A 22,213-nucleotide genomic window follows, 5' to 3' on the forward strand; every position below is an offset into this window, starting at 1 on the left:
CTGGAAGCCACTGGATCGGATTGACTTGCATGCATACATTGGATTGCTCATATTAGCTGGAGTCTACCGGTCAAACGGAGAAGCAACGGCCAGCCTGTGGAATGAAGAGAATGGAAGGCCAATATTTCGGGCAACAATGTCTCTACAAGAATTCCACATAATTTCTCGGGTGATTCGCTTTGATAACCGTGATACCAGACCGGGTCGACGTGAAAGAGACAAACTAGCTGCAATCAGAGATGTATGGGATAAATGGGTGGAAATTCTACCGTTACTGTACAATCCCAGTCCTCATGTTACAGTTGATGAACGCCTTGTTCCATTCAGAGGACGTTGTCCCTTCAGACAGTATATGCCAAACAAGCCTGCAAAATATGGCATCAAAATATGGGCAGCATGTGATGCCACATCAAGCTATGCATGGAATATGCAAGTTTACACTGGGAAGCCACCCGGCGGAGTGCCTGAGAAAAACCAGGGGATGCGGGTGGTGCTGGACATGAGTGAAGGGCTGCAAGGTCATAACATCACGTGTGACAACTTCTTCACATCCTACCGCCTTGGTGTTGAACTACAGAAGAGAAAGCTGACCATGGTTGGAACAATCAGAAAAAACAAACCTGAACTTCCCAGTGAGCTTCTGAAAATGCAGGGCAGAACTGTGCATTCCTCTAAATTTGCTTTCTCTGAAAATGCAACTGTTGTTTCATACTGCCCAAAGAAGAACAAGAATGTTCTTGTAATGAGCACAATGCACAAAGATGCATCGCTGAGTGCAAGAGAGGACATCAAGCCACAAATAATACTGGACTACAATTCCACCAAAGGAGGAGTTGACAATTTGGATAAAGTCACAGCAACATATAGTTGTCAGCGCATGACTGCCCGCTGGCCTTTGGTGATTTTCTACAACATTGTGGATGTGTCTGCTTACAATGCCTATGTCCTGTGGACTGAAATCAACCAGCAATGGAATGGTGGCAAATTGTACCGACGCCGGCTTTTCCTAGAGGAGCTCGGCAAAGCTCTCATCACTCCCAAGATCCAGAGGAGAGTCCGGCCTCCTCGGTCGACAGCAGCTGCATCTGCCGTCCAGAAAATTCAAGCTGGACCATCAACACATGCCTCCAATCAACCAGAAATGGATCCAGTGGATACAGGCAGTGGCAAGAAACGGAAAAGATGCCAGCTCTGCCCCCTCGACAAGACAGTAAAACAAGCACCACTTGTGTAGAATGCAATAATTACATCTGCAGAAAGCACACACACACATTGTGTTCAACATGTAGAGAGAAAGACTGAAGGGATAATATGGACCAATAGGGGGGAAAAAACCTACTTGGGGAAACTGAAAAATCTTGTTTGTGAGAAAGGAAATATGTTTAACAAATAGTTCTTAAATATTGTTTAAAAAAAATAAAAAGTATTGTATTTCTTCTTTCTGAAATGTCTGATAAGACAAAATAAAGTTGTTTCTGTTTTTACTTAATTCTTTGACTGTCTTGAGTGTGTTTAAACTGTGCGGGTCAATTTGACCCGTAACATAATGGATGTCATTTTTTTCCAGCAAAGCACAAGGGTTAAGACAGCAGTATACCACCCTGCATCCCACTGCAGGCTTGCCTCAGAAGCTAAGCAGGGTTGGTCCTGGTCGGTCCCTGGATGAGAGACCAGATGCTGCTCGAAGTGGTGTTGGAGAGCCAGTAGGAGGCACTCTTTCCTCTGGTCTAAAAAAATATATCCCGATTGGGGACATTGCCCTGTGTAGGGTGCCGTCTTTCGAATGGGATGTTAAACTGGTGTCTCTCTGTGGTCACTAAAGATCCCATGGCACTTATCATAAGAGTAGGGGTGTTAACCCTGGTGTCCTACGCTAAATTCCCAATCTGGCCCTCGTACCATCATGGCCACCTAATCATCCCCAGCTTCCAATTGTCTCATTCATCCCCCTTCTGCTCCCCTGTAACTATTCCCCAGGTCGTTGCTGTAAATGAGAATGTGTTCTCAGTCAACTTACCTGGTAAAAAATAAAAGACCCATGACTTCACTCACAGAGTCAGTTCGAGGCTCGACCAAAGATGATCTTGACTGGGAGAGATGTGAGGCGGGGGAGACGAAGTGAATGAATAAAGTTTTTGGTGATAATCAGCTTTGAAATCAGCAATATTTTGCATTATCACAAAAAAAAGTACTGGGTAGTAAATTGATGTTAACTTCAGCTGTAAGCTAGCAAGCAAAGTTAGCCTACAAAGCTGGAATATACCGATATCTTCTTGCATTGTAAAGTGTTCTAGCCTGTAATGGACTTTGTTTTGCAAACAGTAATTAACAGTTTCAACATTTCTACATGCTGTGTTGCATTATTCAAGTGTGTTAACTTCTGTGCAGCGTAAGTGGTGATGCAGCCCAGACTCCCAGTGAGACTTGATCCTCTCTCAATCAATAGACGACGTGAGACACATTTGAAGTACTGAAAGTAACAAAAATTCTAGTACCACACCATTTGTCATGTTCTTGTTTAGAAAAAGTACCAACGTTTTGGTATGTAGGCTGTTGTTGGGGGGTGGGGTGGACAGTTCCCCAAATTAGTTAGTCAGAGAGGGCTAAAGGACTGAAGAATTGTGCCTGTGAGGTCCAGACTGGAACACAGACAGAACACACAGGCCCACATCTTTATTTCAACTTGTAGCTTTAAGCTTACACCAGTCCAGGACTACTTACTTGCTCTAGCTGTGTCCCAGTCTCACTTGATATGTATATATGCACAACTTTATTTCTCTCCCCTTCCCTGGCACTAACAATTGAAAATAAATTAACATTCCTGCGGCTTTATTTTGTCCTTCTCTAAGCCTGTTGAGAATACTGGGGGGCGAACCCAGCAGGTCAAGCCATACTCACAAGCTGTCAATCCTTCCCAGTGACCCTCCCGCCCCTTTCTTTTTCCTCCCTTCCCATTATTCTCTCCCTCTCTCTCTCTCCCATCTATTCAGTTACTACCTTCTTAGAAAACCCTGGACTCCCACTCTCTCTCTCTCTCTAGTCTCCCCCTCCTCTCTCTCTCTCTCTCTCTCTCTCTCTCTCTGGTCTATTCTTTCGCCGGTCGCCTCCAGCTTGAGACAGCCACAAGCTTTGTCAAAGAAGCTTCACATTCATTCAGCCTGCTGCTGCCCCAAACAGCCTCGTATTTCATGCTAGGACATGTGGCCTGTCTCTTTCCATCCATTTATTCTAATTACATTTTAATTGCTTGCCTTCCCCTTTGAAATGCGTGCTTATTTTTTCTATCATTCCTCTGATAACATGAAGAATGAGTTTGCTCTGTGGTGTTTTTTTCTCGATCCTCCAGACTGATGATACATTTGTCTCCTCGCTTGTCTTGCTGTCTATGGGTGGGGAGAGAAAGAAAAACAGATGTTATAGATGTTTGCATGTAATTTTTCATCCCCTGTGATGGATTTTGGGTGTCTGGGATGATATACTGTTAATAGATAGAGAAAATACAGGAAGAGGGGAGATTCATTCCTATAGTTCCTTATGGGGGAACATTGAGCAAAAAGTACAGATGATGACTTAATGACTTTTAATGATTCTAGAAGACTTCAGGATTATTAAACTGTCAAGCCATAAATCGGTTAAGGTTAATGTAGCTGGTGACAGTAAGTCATAACTGGGTTTGGTATACAATTATTACTATAGCTGCTGCCACGGCGACGATGGTATTGGAACGAGATGTGATTATTCCTTCCTGGTAGAGTAACAAGTAACCTCAATAATTCCCTTGCTGCTTGGAGGAGCTGTGCTGTAGATAATTTGTCCACATAAACACACTATCTCCGAGGGGTTAACTACGCCTCACTTACCTCTTTAAGTCATTTTCTGCTTGAGGAGCCCACCCCCCTCCCCACACCACAATCTCCCCTTCCTCCATTTCCTTCCTTCCCCTATGTACAATTATGATACGTCTGTCAGCACTCGCGAAAAGCATCTTAATGTTAATCGGCTAATCCTTTTATCTCAAGTCTGACCAAATCCAGTCCAGAAACCCCGCCAAACAAAACGGCTGGTTGGGGAGGGGGGTATGAGCGGATGAGATGAGCGCGGCGGCCAGCTCCTCCGCTAGCTTAAGGGAGAAAGGGAACATGTTACTCAGCGGGGCGACGGTCCGGGTGGGTCTGAGTAGTACTGAGCAGGAGGAGAAAGGGGCCCCGGGGCAGGCTGTGCGGGAGGTGGGGAGGGAACCCCAGGCCCTGCAGGCCCCTCTCCCCCTAGTGTCTAGTTGGGATCAGCGGCTGAGCCAGCCCAGCAGGACAGAGGGGTTAGTGGGTAGGGGGTATTGGGGAGGGGGGTATTCTCTACCCCCTAAACCCCCTGTCTCTCCAGTCTCCACCGGTCAACCACCATGCATCCTCCATTACAGCCCCCCTTCCTTCTGCCCCCAGGACTCATATTTGGGGATGATAAATGTCTAAAGCGCAAGGGGAGGGCGGCAACGTCACGTGTGGCCTTGGGGGGATTTGAATGGAAAAAATAATGTCTGGTCTCCTGCCTAAAATGCATTTGCAGGGTGACCGGACAGCCCTCACACGTCATTCAGACACCAGAGTACCAGCGATTATTAGCAAGGCTCATGTTGTTTTGGGCCGCTCTGAGAAGGAGTAGCGTTTCCACCGCCGCTCCACTATGTTTTTATCTGATCTGGTGGCCTACTGTGGCTAGATAAGTAATTTCCGGACAAATAATCACATCTCACTCTCTCTAGCTCTCTCTCTCTGTGTCTGAAAGCACCACCTAACTTCTAACTGATAAATCATTATAGCCTCGTGTGTGTTAGCTTGGCGCCGCACAGCACAACATTTTGTGGCAAATTTGACCTCAAAGCAAGATAAATTACCCTTGGGCCTGTAGGCTATGTGCACTCTGTTTAGATAGCCTGTTCAAAACAGGACTCTCCAGCCACCCATAGAGCCATTTTAAAGAATGAATCCATAATAGAGATTTAAATTATGACTCTGTATGCTAATGCAGATAGAAGTTTCCAACACAATGTTTTGTGTGTGTGTGTGTGCTGCCATAAATATATCTTAGCGGCACTTTAGTGGAGCCCAGAGAGCGATCAGAACTAAGTGCTGCGCTGCTCAAATTTAGGTTCATTATAAAATAATCAGGGTAGTTGATGAGCGTCTCTGGAGAGGAGAACACAGAAACGCAAATTATCCTCTTTTGGTGTCCTCCACACATCAAAGTGTAAAATACTGTGTTCATGATGACATTATGTCTATATGGACACGGTCACATTCTGGAAGTTAAATATAGATAGCACATCATGAACTTGGTTAAGTCATGTGTACCGGATAGTAGTCTCCTTGGTGTTTTTGTGCAGGTCAAGGTGTATATTTGCTTGCGTGTGTGTGTTCTTGTGTACTAACATGTATATGTGACAAGTCCTCCATCCGGAGTATTTGACTTGTGTTCTAACAAGTCTCTCTCTCTGGTGTGTTGAGGGTGTCTTCTGGGAGTTGAACCTTAGCCGAGGCAGACAAAGCTAACTGGGCTGTTTGTGGTTCCCCTCAAGATAAGGAAGAAGCAGACAAAAGTACCTCACAAAGAAGCTGCGTCTCTAAAGGTGTCCTGTCTGAGTCTGTGTGAGTGCGTTGCCTGAGCAACAGGGTCCTCTCTTGTGGGGATAAGGCAGCAGAACTCTGGGGAGGAGATAGAGGGAGGCAGGAGGTGGTGCGTAGAGGGAGGCAGGAGGTGGTGAGTAGAGGGGGGCAGGAGGTGGTGAGTAGAGGGGGGCAGGAGGTGGTGAGTAGGGGGAGGCAGGAGGTGGTGAGTAGAGGGAGGCAGGAGGTGGTGAGTAGAGGGAGGCAGGAGGTGGTGAGTAGAGGGAGGCAGGAGGTGGTGAGTAGAGGGAGGCAGGAGGTGGTGCGTAGAGGGAGGCAGGAGGTGGTGCGTAGAGGGAGGCAGGAGGTGGTGCGTAGAGGGAGGCAGGAGGTGGTGCGTAGAGGGAGGCAGGAGGTGGTGCGTAGAGGGAGGCAGGAGGTGGTGCGTAGAGGGAGGCAGGAGGTGGTGCGTAGAGGGAGGCAGGAGGTGGTGAGTAGAGGGAGGCAGGAGGTGGTGAGTAGAGGGAGGCAGGAGGTGGTGCGTAGAGGGAGGTAGTGTGTGGAGGGATAAACAGGGTGAAGGTAGTCAGTGTAAACACTAATTCGCTACATGGAAAAGAAGAGCCTGTAGCCCAGGGATGAGTGCTCTGTCATCCTCGCTTCTACCCAAGAGTATTTCCTGTCAGAAGCGAAAAATAAACACTAACGGTAGACTTGATAGACTGAATAGCTCCAGTATTTTGTCAAACCTATCCATTTGCCTGTCTGCATGGACTGAGTACTGAATATCTCACTATCTGATTGGTTTGACTGATGTATGTTTGTGGACATTTTGGCAGATGCATATATCTGAAGTGACTTACAGTTGTCACACATTTTCAGTAACATTTGTCTCGCCATGAATATTCACCATTTGTACTGTTATGTTTAATATTTATGGTAATGCATCTCTCAAACCCATCTTGAAAGATGGCGGAAGTGATGACAGCCTTTGTGATGATGATGTCTCGATTTGCAGCAGTACCCGTTTTTTCCTCCTTCTCACCCCGTTATTCCTCTGTATTTTCAGATGAGAAGATGACTGGTGAGGCTTCTCCTAAAACCACAGATCGCTGACTACTCCAAGACTCCTCTACTTTTTCAATTCAATATCCTAAAACCACAGTTGTTAGCTAGCGGGCATCTGGAGACCTCTCCACACCCAGCAACAATGGCTCCTGCAGCGTGGAGGTGTTTAGTTCTCCATTCTCTACTGTTAACTCTAATTAATCTCCATTGTTCAGAAGGTAAGTCCTTACATGTCTCGATTTGAGTCAGGTACATGATGTGTGTGTTGGCGTGTGTGTGTGTGTGTGTGTGTGTGTGTGTGTGTGTGTGTGTGTGTGTGTGTGTGTGTGTGTGTGTGTGTGTGTGTGTGTGTGTGTGTGTGTGTGTGTGTGTGTGTATTCGCTGAATGCGATTGTGTTCCATGAAAGTATGTTTGCAGTCTTCTAATGGGAGTGAAGAGTTGTGTTGTTATATAGTGAATTCACTTCAATATATTTTATCATTGAAGGTTCACAATAGCACGAGGACTGAGTTGTAGACCTGAATATCTGAGTGCAGTGCACCCAGGCTTTTATGATTCAGAAAACTCTATGCGTTTTTATATGCAACTTGATTTGGATGATTCTGTTCAGTTCTTGCACCTGGAGCCTTCAAGCGAAGGAGATGGCATATTGCCTAACAGAAGAGTTTTGGAATGAACTACTAGGGTTTTTTGGTTGTGTTCTTTTAAGCTACCCAAAGGTATCTCGTGATTTTTTTTGTTGTTTCATTTCCATGCCTTACTTTAGATGAGTATGTTTGGCTGTAATTATAAGTTTGTCTAACTATTCTCTCTGATATGTACCCATCGGAGGCATTGATATCGGTTGGTTGGTATTTCTGCTTAATGACAATCATTACATGTCTATTCGGTTTTACTCTCATTGTACTCAAATCACATGCTAGCGTGCCAAACATTGATTACAGCCAAACGTCAAAGCATATCAACTCCGGAGGTTTCTTTTTAATTAAATATCTCTTTGTCATTTTTGTATTACACACTCTCATAGATTTCACTTGTGTTTTGGTTTTATAATTAAATCTGACTGCGACTGATTTGTTAACTAAAGAGAGATGGGTATGGAACAGTCGAAGCAGGCACAAACATTCAGAAGGAGAGACTCACTTTGTAGATTTAAAGCAATTGTAGACGATACTAAATAACTCAAGGTATTTTTCCCAGGAAAGAATAACGACCTCAGAAACGTTTGAAGAATGGGGCTCTGATTTGAGCTGCGAGATGGTCTGGGCTGAACGGTCCCGGTGATTTTCTTTTTGGGGGAGTTCCTGCTTTGGTATGCAGAAAGTCAAGGTTTTGGGTTTCACTTGTCGAAGCCGAGGGCTCTCAGGCCTATGAATGCATATTTGCCCATCCATCAAAGAAGGAATGTGTGTGGGTTTTCGCATTGAAAACAATGTCCGATCCATCCACACGCCACTCACCTTCACCCTGTGTGTGTGTGTGTGACGTTGTTTTAAGCATAAACCACATTTCCATGGATGTCCAACCCACGAAAAGGCCCCCTCTTAAAAACTACTTAGTATCATGATTTGACCATGTACACCCAAAAACATTCCTTGTGCTTTGAAAATCTTTATTGACATACTTGAGCAGATTTTCTTTTGGGGGGGGGGGTGTTTTTGTAACAAGAGGAATGGAGTCGGAACAAATACTCGTGACTGTCCCCTCATTCCATCGAGTTAATGAACGTTTATGAAAAATGCCATTTGGTGGGTTTTCTTATTAGCATAATAGGGACATCATTGGATGCACATCATTGGAAACCATGGTTCAACGCATGTGATTTTTATATTCAAATATATCTCTGTTTCGCTCTCTTTATTTATGCGCAATAATTTAAAAAAATTATAGTAATGACTTCCGTTCTGTATTTACCCTATTTTTTTCTGCTGCTTTTTCAAATAATTATCTAACTTGTCTGGCTATATATTGACTAAGTATATCATTCATGGAGCAGCAAACTGGGTCAGGGTGGGTATCATGTTACTCAAGGGTGGTTTTAGGCCGCCCAGCCTGTAGATTTGAAGATAGAAGTTGACAACCAGATTCAGAGCAAGCCAAGCAGCCAACCCTACAAAGGTAGGGCCAAGTTCCTCTCACAATGGCCGTTATTATGAACTTCAAAAGAAAAGAAGCCAAGATTTGGGTGGGATTATGTTCTGCGGTTTATTTTGTGTAGACATTGTGTAGACTTTGTTCTGTTGTTAATGCCAGGAGTAGAATAGGCCCCTCAACCGAAACATCCAAACATGTAGAAAACATGAAGAAGAAGATAAATTACTTCATCTTTATCTGTGTCATCTCTTTGTGTAGACGGGGATTAAGTATAAGTTAGGAAACGCTGTTTGTTTTCTTCCCAACAAGTGTTTGGATTGCAGGCGATATACAGTATTTCCGTTGTGGTTTCTACACCAGGTTATGTATATTTGCCAAACATATTAAACTGAGGTGTCAAAGTTTTGTCTATTCAAATACCAGCCTTTGCGAAAAGTGCCTAAGGGGGCTAAAGCAGACAGTTGTGTAATTATTTTTGAGTCTATTCACATGACCCTTGTACATAATGAGAATTATAGACTAACTTTTTCAGTCAGGGAAAATTGCCAAAATGTAGGCACTCTTATTCACTCTTAGTAGACACGAAGGGCTGCCATTTTTACTTAAAGTATTTGCACATCATTTGAAATGTCACATGCATTAGACTGCATTGCTTTCAATAGCAGATCTTGCCTAAAAGTTATTATATTATTCTATCAACTCCCATACTTGAGTGATTTTATTCTATCAAGATGGTTATAAGGGTCAACTATAAGTCCCAACTCATCAAAATGATTGGACTCAAGCCATAGGTAAGCCATGGCTGTGTATTGATGGAATGGTCTCCCATGTGCCACACTGGTATTTCCCACTTGTCAGAGTGGAATGAATGGAAAGAAAGCATCGAGCCTCGATTCTCCACACTGGCCTCCAGCCATAAATGTCCAGTCTGTCTCTGACTGATATGCTTGGTTTGGTGTTTTTATAATTCATATCTGAACGGTACGGGTCTATGGCAGGGCTATCATGAATTATCAGTCGAGCCCTGGGAGATTCACAGATGACTGGCGAGACTGCGTGTTGTGAACATGTACACAGAACGCCCTCTGATTTATCCCTTTCCCATGGCACGTTCTGGCCCAAATGGAAGTCTTCCGTGAAACAAGACGGATTTTATCGTTTGGACTGTCATCTAGCCGTGACCGACACATGGGGGTGTCGCTGAGAGACGGATCTTAACCATCACATTCACATTCTTAATATGTTTATTATACTGCAGTCATCATTATAATTCAGTCAATATTGGCTACAGCATATATAGCAATGCTTTCACAAATAATCCTTTCCCTCAAAATGCTTTCTCACTATGTTCATCTTTAAGATGAAATGTAGCTTTTTGAACGTAACCTTGCAGAATTTCCCATGAATAGGAGAAACCGGTAAACGTAGGTATAATTCGACTAAAACATGGAATTAAAATGAGAAAAAGCTACATCAAATAGCACATGATTCAGCATTTCATTCTGCAAAAACTAAACGCAATATCACCCTTGATGGGGTCACCCTAGATTTACACTACCAGTCAAAAGTTTGGAGACACCTACTAATTCAAGGGTTTTTCTTTATTTTTACATTGTAGAATGATAGTGAAGACATCAAAACTATGAAATAAAACATATGGAATCATGTAGTAACTAAAAAAGTGTTAAACACATCCAAATATATTTTATATTTGAGATTCTTCAAACTTCAAATAGCCACCCTTTGCCTTGACAGCTTTGCACACTCTTGGCATTCTCTCAACTTTCCTTCTTAATTCATTTGAGCCAATCAGTTGTGTTGTGACAAGGTAGGTGGGGATATACAGAAGATAGCCCTATTTGGTAAAATACCAAGTCCATATTATGGCAAGAACAGCTCAAATAAGCAAAGAGAAACGACAGACCATCATGACTTTAAGACATGAAGGTCAGTCAATATGGAAAATGTCAAGAACTTTGAAAGTTTCTTCAAGTGCAGTCGCAAAAACCATCAAGCGCTATAATGAAACTGGCTCTCATAAGGACCGCCACAGGAATGGAAGACCCAGAGTTACCTCTGCTGCAGAGGATAAGTTCATTAGAGTTACCAGCCTCAGAAATTGCAGCCCACATAAATGCTTCACAGAGTTCAAGTAACAGACACATCTCAACATGAACTGTTCAGAGGGGGCTGTGTGAATCAGGCCTTCATGGTCGAATTGCTGCATAGAAACCACTACTAAAGGACACCAATAAGAAGAAAATACTTGCTTGGGTCAAGAAACACGAGCAATGGACATTAGACCGGTGGAAATTTGTCCTTTGGTCTGGAGTCCAAATGTGAGATATTTGATTCCAACCGCCGTGTCTTTGTGAGACGCGTGTGGGTGAACGGATGATCTCCGCATATGTAGTTCCCACCGTAAAGCATGGAGATGTTATGGTGTGGGGGTGCTTTGCTGGTGACACTGTGACACTGTGATTTATTTAGAATTCAAGGCATACTTAACCAGCATGGCTACCACAGCATTCTGCAGCGATACGCCATCCCATCTGGTTTGGGCTTAGTGGGACTATCATTTGTTTTTCAACAGGACAATGACCCAACACACCTCCAGGCTGTGTAAGGGCTATTTGACCAAGAAGGAGAGTGATGGAGTGCTGCATCAGATGACTTGGCCTCCACAATCCCCCGACCTCAACCCAATTGAGATGGTTTGAGATGAGTCGGAAAGGCAGAGTGAAGGAAAAGCAGCCAAAAAGTGCTTAGCATATGTGGGAACACCTTCAAGACTGTTGGAAAAGCATTCCAGGTGAAGCTGGTTGAAAGAATGCCAAGAGTGTGCAAAGCTGTCATCAAGTCAAAGGGTGTTTATTTGAAGAATCTCAAATATAAAATATATTTACATTTGTTTAACACTTTTTTGGTTACTTCATGATTCCATATGTGTTATTTCATAGTTTTGATGTCTTCACTATTATTTTACAATGTAGAAAATAGTAAAAATAAAGAAAAACCCTTGAATGAGCAGGTGTGTCCACAATTTTGACTGGTACTGTAGATTAGCAGTGATTTCCTGAGTGGGTCTTGATAAACCAGAAGCAGCAACAAGAATGTTCCCGTCTGTCCGTAGGTGCAGCTAGGATTTAAGAGCGCAGGCCTTTGGGAGAGGCCTAGCTTGCTTTTATTGTGTATTTAGATGTGATTGTAAAACTCCTTGTTATATGGCCGATGATGAATAGACACTCAATCTAATAGGGTGGGAGCTAAGGCTCCTGACAGGTTGATTTCATTTGCTTAGCATGCCCCTAAATCTTGTTTGCTGGCAGCGACACAACCCAGCTCAATTCACACCCTCAAAGTCTCAGGTGGATACAAACTCCCTGCCTCACTTTTTCCACTCAGACGCGAGATCTACAGTTAAAGTAAATGGAAGTTCCTCAGACTCAAACAACCCAACTCAAATAATGGTGGTGACAAACTAATATTGTTCCCTGTGGCCCAATACAGTAGAGAGGAGTTTCAGTTTAATTGAACACCCCTGCCTGAGTGTAAATTCTTGGAGTCGGTTTTCACGAGTCACTTCTTCCCAAAGTAATGCATTTAATCAAACGATCATGCCTGCAACAACACGTAGGCTGTCTTTTATATATTCAGCATTAATCATGTATGAGACTTTAGAATAAGGAAGACGATTGAAGTTAATAGCAATATGTCCGATATTATTACGCAATTATTTCTTGTTCATATGGTAATATTTACATAGAGATGAATTCAAACCAAGAGTATGTCACATTGTTTCAACAATATACACAAAATAACAAATAAGAACAAAGGAGTATTATTACAGGTGAGACCAAAGACAAGAATAGCTATGATCAGTACAAACAATGCGATCTGTCCTATTGCGGCATGACTATTTCTATCTGTGCTATTGAATATTTTAACTCGGCATCGTCAGCCATTTTCTCCTTCATCGTGACATATACATTTTAATATGTCCTGGACAGAGGGTAGTGCGTACGGCCCAGTACATCACTGGGGCCAGGCTTCCTGCCATCCAGGACCTATATACTAGGCGGTGTCAGAGGAAGGCCCAAACAGTTGTCAGACTCCAGTCACGCAAGTCATAGACTGTTCTCTCTGTTACCGCACGGCAAGCGGGACCCCCCCTCCTCCTTTTGTTTTTACACTGCTGCTACTCGCTGTTTATTATCTATGCATAGTCACTTTACCCCTACCTACAGTTGAAGTCGGAAGTTTACATACACCTTAGCCAAATACATTTAAACTAAGTTTTTCACAATTCCTGACATTTAATCCTAGTAAAAATGTCCTTAGGTCAGTTAGGATCACCTCTTTATTTTAAGAATGTGAAATGTCAGAATAATAGTAGAGAGAAGGATTTATTTCAGCTTTTATTTCTTTCATCACATTCCCAGTGGGTCAGAAGTTTACATACACTCAATTAGTATTTGGTAGCATAGCCTTTAAATTGTTTAACTTGGGTCAAACGTTTCGGGTAGTCTTCCACAAGCTTCCCACAATAAGTTGGGTGCATTTTGGCCCATTCCTCCTGACAGAGCTGGTGTAACTGAGTCAGGTTTGTAGGCCTCCTTGCTTGCACACGGTTTTTCAGTTCTGCCCACACATTTTCTATAGGATTGAGGTCAGGGCTTTGTGATGGCCACTCCAATACCTTGACGTTGTTGTCCTTACGCCATTTTGCCACAACTTCGGAAGTATGCTTGGGGTCATTGTCCATTTGGAAGACCCATTTGCGACCAAGCTTTAACTTCCTGACTGATGTCTTGAGATGTTGCTTCAATATATCCACCTAATTTTCCTTCCTCATGATACCATCTATTTTGTGAAGTGCACCAGACCCTCCTGCAGCAAAGCACCCCCACAGCATGTTGCTGCCACCCCCGTGCTTCACGGTTGGGATGGTGTTCTTCGGCTTGCAAGCTTCCCCTTTTTCCTCCAAACAAAACGATGGTCATTATGGCCAAACAGTTCTGTTTTTGTTTCATCAGACCAGAGGACATTTCTCCAAAAAGTACGATCTTTGTCCCCATGTGCAGTTGCAAACCGTAGTCTGGCTTTCTTATGGCGGTTTTGGAGCAGTGGCTTCTTCCTTGCTTAGTGGCCTTTCAGGTTATGTCGATATAGGACTTGTTTTACTGTGGATATAGATACTTTTGTACCTGTTTCCTCCAGCATCTTCACAAGGTCCTTTGCTGTTGTTCTGGGATTGATTTGCACTTTTCGCACCAAAGTAAGTTCATCTCTAGGAGACAGAACGTGTCTCCTTCCTGAGCGGTATGGCGGCTGCGTGGTCCTATGGTGTTTATACTTGCATACTATTGTTTGTACAGATGAACGTGGTACCTTCAGGCGTTTGGAAATTGCTCTCAAGGATGAACCAGACTTGTGGAGGTCTACACATTTTTTTCTGAGGTCTTGGCTGATTGAAATACATCCACAGGTACACCTCCTATTGACTCAATTAGCCTATCATAAGGTTTTAAAGCCATTACATAATTTTCTGGAATTTTCCAAGCTGTTTAAAGGTACAGTCAACTTAGTGTATGTGAACTTCTGACCCACTGGAATTGTGATACAGTGAATTATAAGTGAAATAATCTGTCTGTAAACAATTGTTGGAAAAATTACTTGTGTCATGCACAAAGTAGATGTCCTAACCGACTTGCCAAAACTATAGTTTGTTAACAAGAAATTTGTGGAGTGGTTGAAAAACTTCTGACTTCAACTGTACATGTACAAATTACCTCGACTAACCTGTACTCCCGCTCATTGACTCGGTACCAGTACCCCCTGTATATAGCCTCGTTATTGTTATTTTATTGTGTTACATTTTATTTTATTTTTGACTTTAATTAATTTAGTAAATATTTTCTTAACTCTTTTTCTTGAACTGCGTTGTTGGTTAAGGGCTTGTAAGTAAGCATTTCACGGTAAGGTCTACACCTGTTGTATTTGGCGCATGTGACAAATCAAATTTGATTTGAGTTTAGTTCAGAAAACATCCTGTTTGTAAAAGAACATTCTCTTAAGGCACTTGTTCGAGGCAAGATCTTCTTTCTTCCTATATCAAAGGGAAAGTAGGCTATCATTAAATTGCATCCGTAGTGTGAAGAAAATTATCCCTATTTAGAGAAGAATTTGTCACTGACGTATACTTTTTACACTCAGCTGTCGATTTTGCAGGAGTTTATCTTTCAGTTTTTGGCAGCGTTGAATATGATATACACCCCAGATGTTAATTATTGTTTTTTAAACGATATCGGCGAAGGAAAAATAAAAAGGAGTGCAGTCATTCAAATTAATTATGATAGGGTGAGTGTGTGTGTGTGTGTGTGTGTGTGTGTGTGTGTGTGTGTGTGTGTGTGCGTGTTTGCTTGCATGCTTCTATGGGAAGTATTTCTATCAGTGGTGTATTTGTGTGATAACCTGTGCAGGATAGGTTAGTCTACATACTGATTACTGTTTGTGTGTATTTGTGTCTCAGTGGGCTGAGTTTATTTCCATTTATGTTTTATAAGCAGCAACACTTTTGCTTGTGTGCCTCTGTCTGTCTGCTAGGTCCGTCTACTCTAGATGGTGAATGAACACCACTCTGTAGCAGCACTGTAATAGTAAATCCCCCAAGGCTAGGGAGGCTGTGCCATGGAGCATGACCACATTTTCTGTCCAGGAATTAAATGTCACCTCGGGGTGGGTCACCTGCAAACAAAAGGGCTGCTGGGCGATTTGCAGGTATAAACAGCCCAAGATAAGAAACCCTTCTCCTGCTGTGCAGGAAATTGAATAAGTGTGGTTAGTGATGGAAAAAAGTCCCCCAAAACAGGGGACTGATAAACAGAGAGACCGAGAGAGAGGCACAAAGAGCGTTTTTGTTTGTCTGGTACGTTATCAGCATATTCCTCCGTTGAGTACGCAGGGCTGCCAGCCCGCAATGGCTCCTCATCGAAGAGAAGGAGGGGGTAGGGAACCAGGAAGCTGTCTGTCATCAAGGTCTCCCCATCTGGCCAATCTCTTATCAGTGGCCAGGCTGCTTGTTGCTAGTATTGACCGGTGGAGGAGTGGAGGGGGCAAGGTCATCACAGTCATCACACTCTAGTCAATCAGTGGTCGGTCAGACAGTGTTCTAGAGATAGTCAGCCTGTCGGGTTAGGCTACTGCATTGGAATGTGTCTGGATTCTGTTTGTCATTCACTTCCTTGACCAAGCTCTAAAAGGGTCACCTACAACGACCGTAAATGGGATCTTGATATGTGATTTCTATAACATGATTGTACTCTGTCAGGAGTTGAATGTAACATGATTGTACTGTATGTCAGGAGTTGAATTGAACCTTCACTGTAATGATATCGTAACACATTAGTATTTGTTATCATTAATATATTGCGTACGGCTTTCACGGCTGTGTTTTTGCGTGTGTGTGTATGTGCATGTGGCGTATTTGTGTGAGCGTGTGCTTGCGGCGTGTGTGTGAGTGTTCCCCTATCAACTGTGTCTTTTCCTTATCCAGCGAGAGACTCACAGAAGTGGGTTAGGTGCCTTGCTCAAGGGCACATCGACAGATTTTTCACCTAGTTGGCTCTGGGATTCGTACCAGCGACCTTTCGGTTACTGGCCCAGCGCTCTTAACCGCTTGTAGTCCCCTGGTGCTGGTTAGTCCCCAGTCAGCCCTACTGTTTCAGCCTCATTATTAAGAACCGATTTAATCCCTGTTCCAGTCACAGTTCCTCCTGACATACTCTGTCAATGTGCCGTACTGAGGGAGCCTCCTGGGCCGGGCTCAGAACACACGCACACGCACACGTACGCACACACACGCATGCATGGCCATGTGATGAGGAGGGGACCCCCCTTAGGGAAGCTCCTGACTGGTTCCGGGACTTGAAGCATAAAAGCCCAGCTGGGGTTTAAATGTGAGGGGTTAGGAACGGGGCTTTGGCTTTGAGGACGTTTAAGGATGCAGCACAATCATTCAGGAGAGTTGAAGAAACTACGCCCTTGCTATACACTGGGGAGATTTTCCTTCTATATTCTCCTCTTTCTGTGTGTTTCATCAACTCCTGTGGAACAAAAGTGCAATAATATGCTAGGCAATCTTGCAGCAGTGAACAAATTCTTGATTCTCTCCCATGTGTATATAGGCTTTTCATAAACTCTCAACGAAAGCATTTTGTGATTTTAATGTTTAACGCCTGTGACCATATTTGTGTCTTTGGACGCTGAGATGTGGAATTTTGCCCATTTGCAAAGGAAGCCATTTCTATTTACTTTACAAAAAAAAGTTGTTTGATTTGCCAAGCTCTAATAATCCAACAGGCGTTTGGTTTGAATAAAGATGGACAAAAATCGAAATTTTTCTATGACATGTTTTTAACATGGTGTCATCCCTGTCATGAAGAGCTAAATAAATGGTTAAACCTGCGTTGGCCTCAGAGGATTAAATGCATTAGCCATGTAATGATGTTGCTCCCCGTTCTTAAATGGCTTCCTTTTGATATGTGTCTTAAAGGTCAGAGGTCAGGACAGTTCAATTGACAGAGAAGATGACCTCAGTTCAAACGGCATGTTAGATAGTTAGGTATAAACATAGTAATATAATTTCACCCATCACAGACCCATTGGCTTGATTGGGAATACCCATTCTAGTCATTCTAGTTCTATGGTTATACTCTATCGCTTATGGGCTGTCCCTCAGAGCTTGATCGCCCAACTCACTACCATGGAAAATCGGATGTCATCTAGGGATGTCTTTAGCTTGAGTTGAGCCTGCTGCTGTCTTTGAAGAACCAAAACAGTCTTTCACCTAGATGCTACATTGAATTTATAAACAGGTTTTGCCATTGCTGACCTTGAAGACAACAACTAAAGGTTATGCACTAAAGGGCGCTTGGTGTAAAAATAAGGACAATGGGAACATCACTCCCCCTTGCGTCACTTTTGAAGTGGATTTGAGGTTTAGGTTGTGTTTTAAAGGAGGCTTGCACGTTAGCATGCCAGGAGCACCTGGGTTTATGAGCAGGAGAGAGAAAATAGGGGTGAGGGGAAAAGAGGAGAAATGGGGATGAGAAATGCCACCTGAGTGTCTGCCGTGACAGGGTCTCAGTCACACACATGTGTACGCACGCCCACACAATATCTCCAATATCTCCAAGCGCTTAAGAGATGCCTCCGGGGGGGCCTGACTCTATCATGCTTTAGTCCCAGTGATATGACAAATCCTTCCCCTTTAGTTCTCCAGAAGGAGACACGCATCAACATGCCATGCATGTAATGCTCTCCTGCTTTCCTGCAATGCCCACCCACTGTTTTTAGATGGAAAAAATACAGAAAACACAGTCTAGGAGATGAACGGCCACGGTCATGAATACCAAGAGTGATTTTTGGAACCTGAAGCACCACCATTGTATTTCAGCCATATTAAAGAGAGAAAAAATGTATTACTGAGAGCATGGCTTTCACCACAAATGGACTGAGTGACTTATCCGGTTCTATTTTAGAATGCTTATGGTATATCGGAACCTGGAGGTGTTTGATAGCGGTTGTTTGTCTCGGAAAGTAGCGTCTTTAGAAACGATTCCCAGCAAGCTAGAACAGAGACGGAAAGAGAGAGAGGGGGTGAGTGTCATGGGTGCCGTATGTCCTTGTCGATTGTATTATTGCAGTTTTGGTGGTTGTAATGAAATACGGGCCTGTTGTAGTGTGGTCAAGCCTGTACAGAGTATCGCCTGTGTTTTTCAAGCAGATGTTATTTTGCATCTCCCCAAATCTCCTTCCTCATCTCTCAACTCACTCCCATGTGTTTTAATGTGTGTCTTCACTTTGGATAGCATTTGTGAGATTGTATCACAGATAGCAAATGGCAGACACCAGCAGCTATGCTATTTATTGAATGCTACCAGACACCAGCAGCTATATAATTTATTGTATGCTACTGAGAGATATGAAAAGAGACTTGTATGAAATATTTATACAAAATATAATACTTTTCTGGCAGCTTAAGAATGCTGTGTGTACAATTTGAGACTAGTATTATTTAATAAAGAAGGGGTTAATTGCAAGTACCCTTTAGAAGCCACTGTGATTTTCTGCATAAAAGTAAATTATTTTCAAAATGAATCCAGCCTATTGTTTTTTAATTACTTCCTTGGCCTGCAATTAACAACTTCCATTGAACAGATTAGAAATACTGCAGAGAAGTACAAAGAGAGCAGAAAAAAAATTGAAAAACCTTGTTGCCACTTTGTTCTCAATTGTTAGGTATTCAAATATGCTTTAGATTTTTTTTCCCGTTTTCTTAATTCCCTTTGGAAAATCTTGACTTCATCTTTCGAAAACATACTGTATGCTCGCTTGCTCTATCCTCTCGCTCCGGATATTAGATTATGGAGGCATCCAGCGCAGTTGGGGAGGAATGCTTGACTATGGAAGATTTGCTCTTTCTTCCCGAGACGTAGGCTACCAGTAATATTGAAGAATAAAACGACAAAAAAAGACAAACAATATTGAAGGACTCACGCTGTGTCAACGGTGGGGCCACTCTTATTCTTATAAAGGGCTACACCCTCCTTTATCCTGTGGAGAAAGCGTCCCTGTCAAGCCTTGGCCCAGAACAATGGGGGCCAGCTTGCGGGAACAGGCCCATTTGCATGCAGCTGTTTGACGTTTCCACGACCACAAAGACCAATCAAAGAGGCCTTAATGGAGGATGACAAGCGTCAACCAACGCCTAGCTGTGCTCTCTGTCTGTCTGTCTGAAGGCTCTTGCGGCCCTCGCCACTCTGTCTGTATCCCCCCACCCCTCCAAAACTGGCCCACTTTTTGCCAGACTGATCAAACATTCCGGTACTCTTGCGGCTCCTCCGTCTGAGTCTGAAGTCCTCATGGAGAGCAGAGGAGGGGAGTTTTGGGGGTTAAAGGTTGTATAGGATAGGCCTCTTAAAGGACAAAACAATCCTGGGAAAATGAGGGGTTAGGATGAGGGACTAAACATAACTGCGACTGTGTGTCATGGTCTGGTGCTCTGGCCAAAGCCAATAGCTTTATATCAAACCTCAATTGTCTTTTCTTTTTTTCTCTCTCTTTTTTTTTCTCAGGGGTTTAAAAGCATCAGACGATGGCAGAGAGCCACCAGCTGGGCCTGTATTTTTCAGATGCACCCATCTGAGCTGCGGTGCCACTTCCAATTGCAAGGGTGTTGATAGAAAACAAAATATGTATTATGGAAAGGATTGTTGCCAGTGAATTATAGGCTGCGTACCGAAAAGAGAAGAGACTCCACACTTCCATAATACAACACATTGTGAGCCCGTATTGCCCCCCGTCTGCCTACTCTGTGCTCATTTGAGCTCAAATAGCAGGCTTACCGTTGGCTGGTCAGGGGGAGGAATCTGAAAAGCCTATTTTCTTTCCCCCAGTCAGTCACTGACCAGAATGCCTGATAAGGCGTCGCCGTGTCAACAGGGCCAGGAATAGGGGATCACAGCCAATTATGGCACAGAGAAGATGTGCACAGCGGTTTCCATGGCGATTCAATTGAGCATTCTAATTTAGTATATTATTTACTGACCTACTGGATGCAGCCGTAGGATTAGGACTGTGACGTTTATAGAATTTGTGGTAACGATAAATTGTCATGTAAATGACCACAGTTACAGTCATAATTGTATTTTTTTAAACTTTTTGAGCTTGTAATGTATCATAATGCATCTTTGAAAAATAGCTACGACCTACCTAATGAATACAACACAGCGTTGGTGTCATCCTCATCTAAAAAATGAATTGGTTTGGCTGCTTGGAACTTTTGGAAATTAAGCTTCTTCCGACCATGCTCGTAAAATGATTGCACTTTACCCTTTTCATGTAAAAATGAAAAATGGATATCGGGTAAACTATATCTACTTGAAAATAAAGTTGAATCCCTCCCCACTCTTAAAATCAACATATTAAGGTGATGATAAATATTTTTGGTTCACAGTTTTTGTTAATAGTTTGTGACCTTGGGACTAGCAGGTTCTATCTGACATTTTGGTCACATGTGTCACTAACATAGAGTTGCTCTTTAGGTGGTCCTTTACATGCGAGATATGTCAGATAAAAATAAATAAATAAAGTTAATTTACAAAAAAATGTAATAGTAATCTGAACGTTCTATCTGCACAAACACCTTTTAACTTGGTGCTATAAGGTTCTATCTGCAATCCAATCACACAATGATGGGTTGTCAATTAAACATAATTGGATGGAAGGTGATATACTTATTGAGTCAAGAGGAAGGCATCACAAAAACTGTTCTAAGATCTGGGACTTTTTGCAGATAGCACCTTGTAGTCCCAAGTCCTTGATTATTCATATCATATTATATCAAATTACTTACAATTATTACAATTACTAGATTTTAATAAATAAATGCAGGTGCCCTTAGAGAGGCATTGCTGTTTTTGACTAGTTCTATATCAATACGAAAACTCCATGGAAGGGTTATTTTACAAAAATTACAAACTTTTTATTGATGACTAGCAAGTAGTTTACATACTTTGGGTGTCAGAGACCAGAAAAATATATCTGTTTACTCATTCAGAGCTAAGTTTTAGCAATGTTGCTAGTTATCCATAGGATATAGTGTATTTGTCATTTGCGCTTTAACAAATGTGTGATGAGCATGAATTCATATATTTGATGATGTGATTAGAAAGAAGAAAGGGTATTCTCTTTATTTAATCATTACATTTCTGTACTTTTCTATTGAAATTTAAATAATTTTAACATTCTGTGCCAGACAGAACCTTATGGCTGAACCCAGATTGACATTTCAGAGCCACAAGGTCTGTGATTGCACCCCTTAAAAAACGGATTTACAAAGGTCTTAGGATTTTGGTACTCTGCTCTTTAGTTACATTTAAGGTGAGGACCTAAATGGGTTATCAGAAGAAGAATTCACTACAAAACAGTTCTGAGATGTGAAAACTTTAATGCTCAATATCTCAGAACTATGCTTTGGGCAGATAATTGTTGGTTACGCGATTATGCGTTTATTGTGCCAGCCGTACGTAGGATGATTTAATGTTAGTCTGAAAGAGCGATAAAGAGAGAGGTAGCCTTGCTCCATTCTTTTCATTTTTTTACACACACACACACACACACACACACACACACACACACACACACACACACACACACACACACACAGAATGTGCTATAGATTTTCCCTCCTGTTTTCTGAACTGTTCTGAACTGCAGCTGGCTGCCCGACATGCTTGTGTCCTGTGGCAGTTATTTTCCTACCACTGCAAAGTTGGAACAGAGAAGTCAAACAAAGTTACACGGAGCCATGAGATGAAAAGCTTTTCACACTTCCTCAAGACATTGACACTCATGCACACAAAAAAATGTTTCTCCACCCGCGCAA

At 42.7% G+C, this 22,213-nt stretch overlaps 1 protein-coding gene across 10 annotated transcripts in view; it reads left to right on the forward strand.

Moving 5' to 3' along the window:
• The window catches only part of LOC121581016 (adhesion G protein-coupled receptor L2), a 109,669-nt gene that overhangs the window by 21,305 nt on the left and 66,151 nt on the right, over nt 1-22,213 (forward strand). For all 10 annotated transcript variants that reach the window (XM_041896313.2, XM_041896311.1, XM_041896308.1 and 7 more), the window contains exon 2: nt 6,670-6,886. In XM_041896313.2, the coding sequence (XP_041752247.1) occupies nt 6,811-6,886 (76 nt within the window). In that variant the 5' untranslated portion in view covers nt 6,670-6,810. The remainder of the gene's footprint in view (nt 1-6,669; nt 6,887-22,213) is intronic.

This window comes from Coregonus clupeaformis, chromosome 14, assembly GCF_020615455.1.
Source record: "Coregonus clupeaformis isolate EN_2021a chromosome 14, ASM2061545v1, whole genome shotgun sequence".
Lineage (NCBI taxonomy): Eukaryota > Metazoa > Chordata > Actinopteri > Salmoniformes > Salmonidae > Coregonus > Coregonus clupeaformis.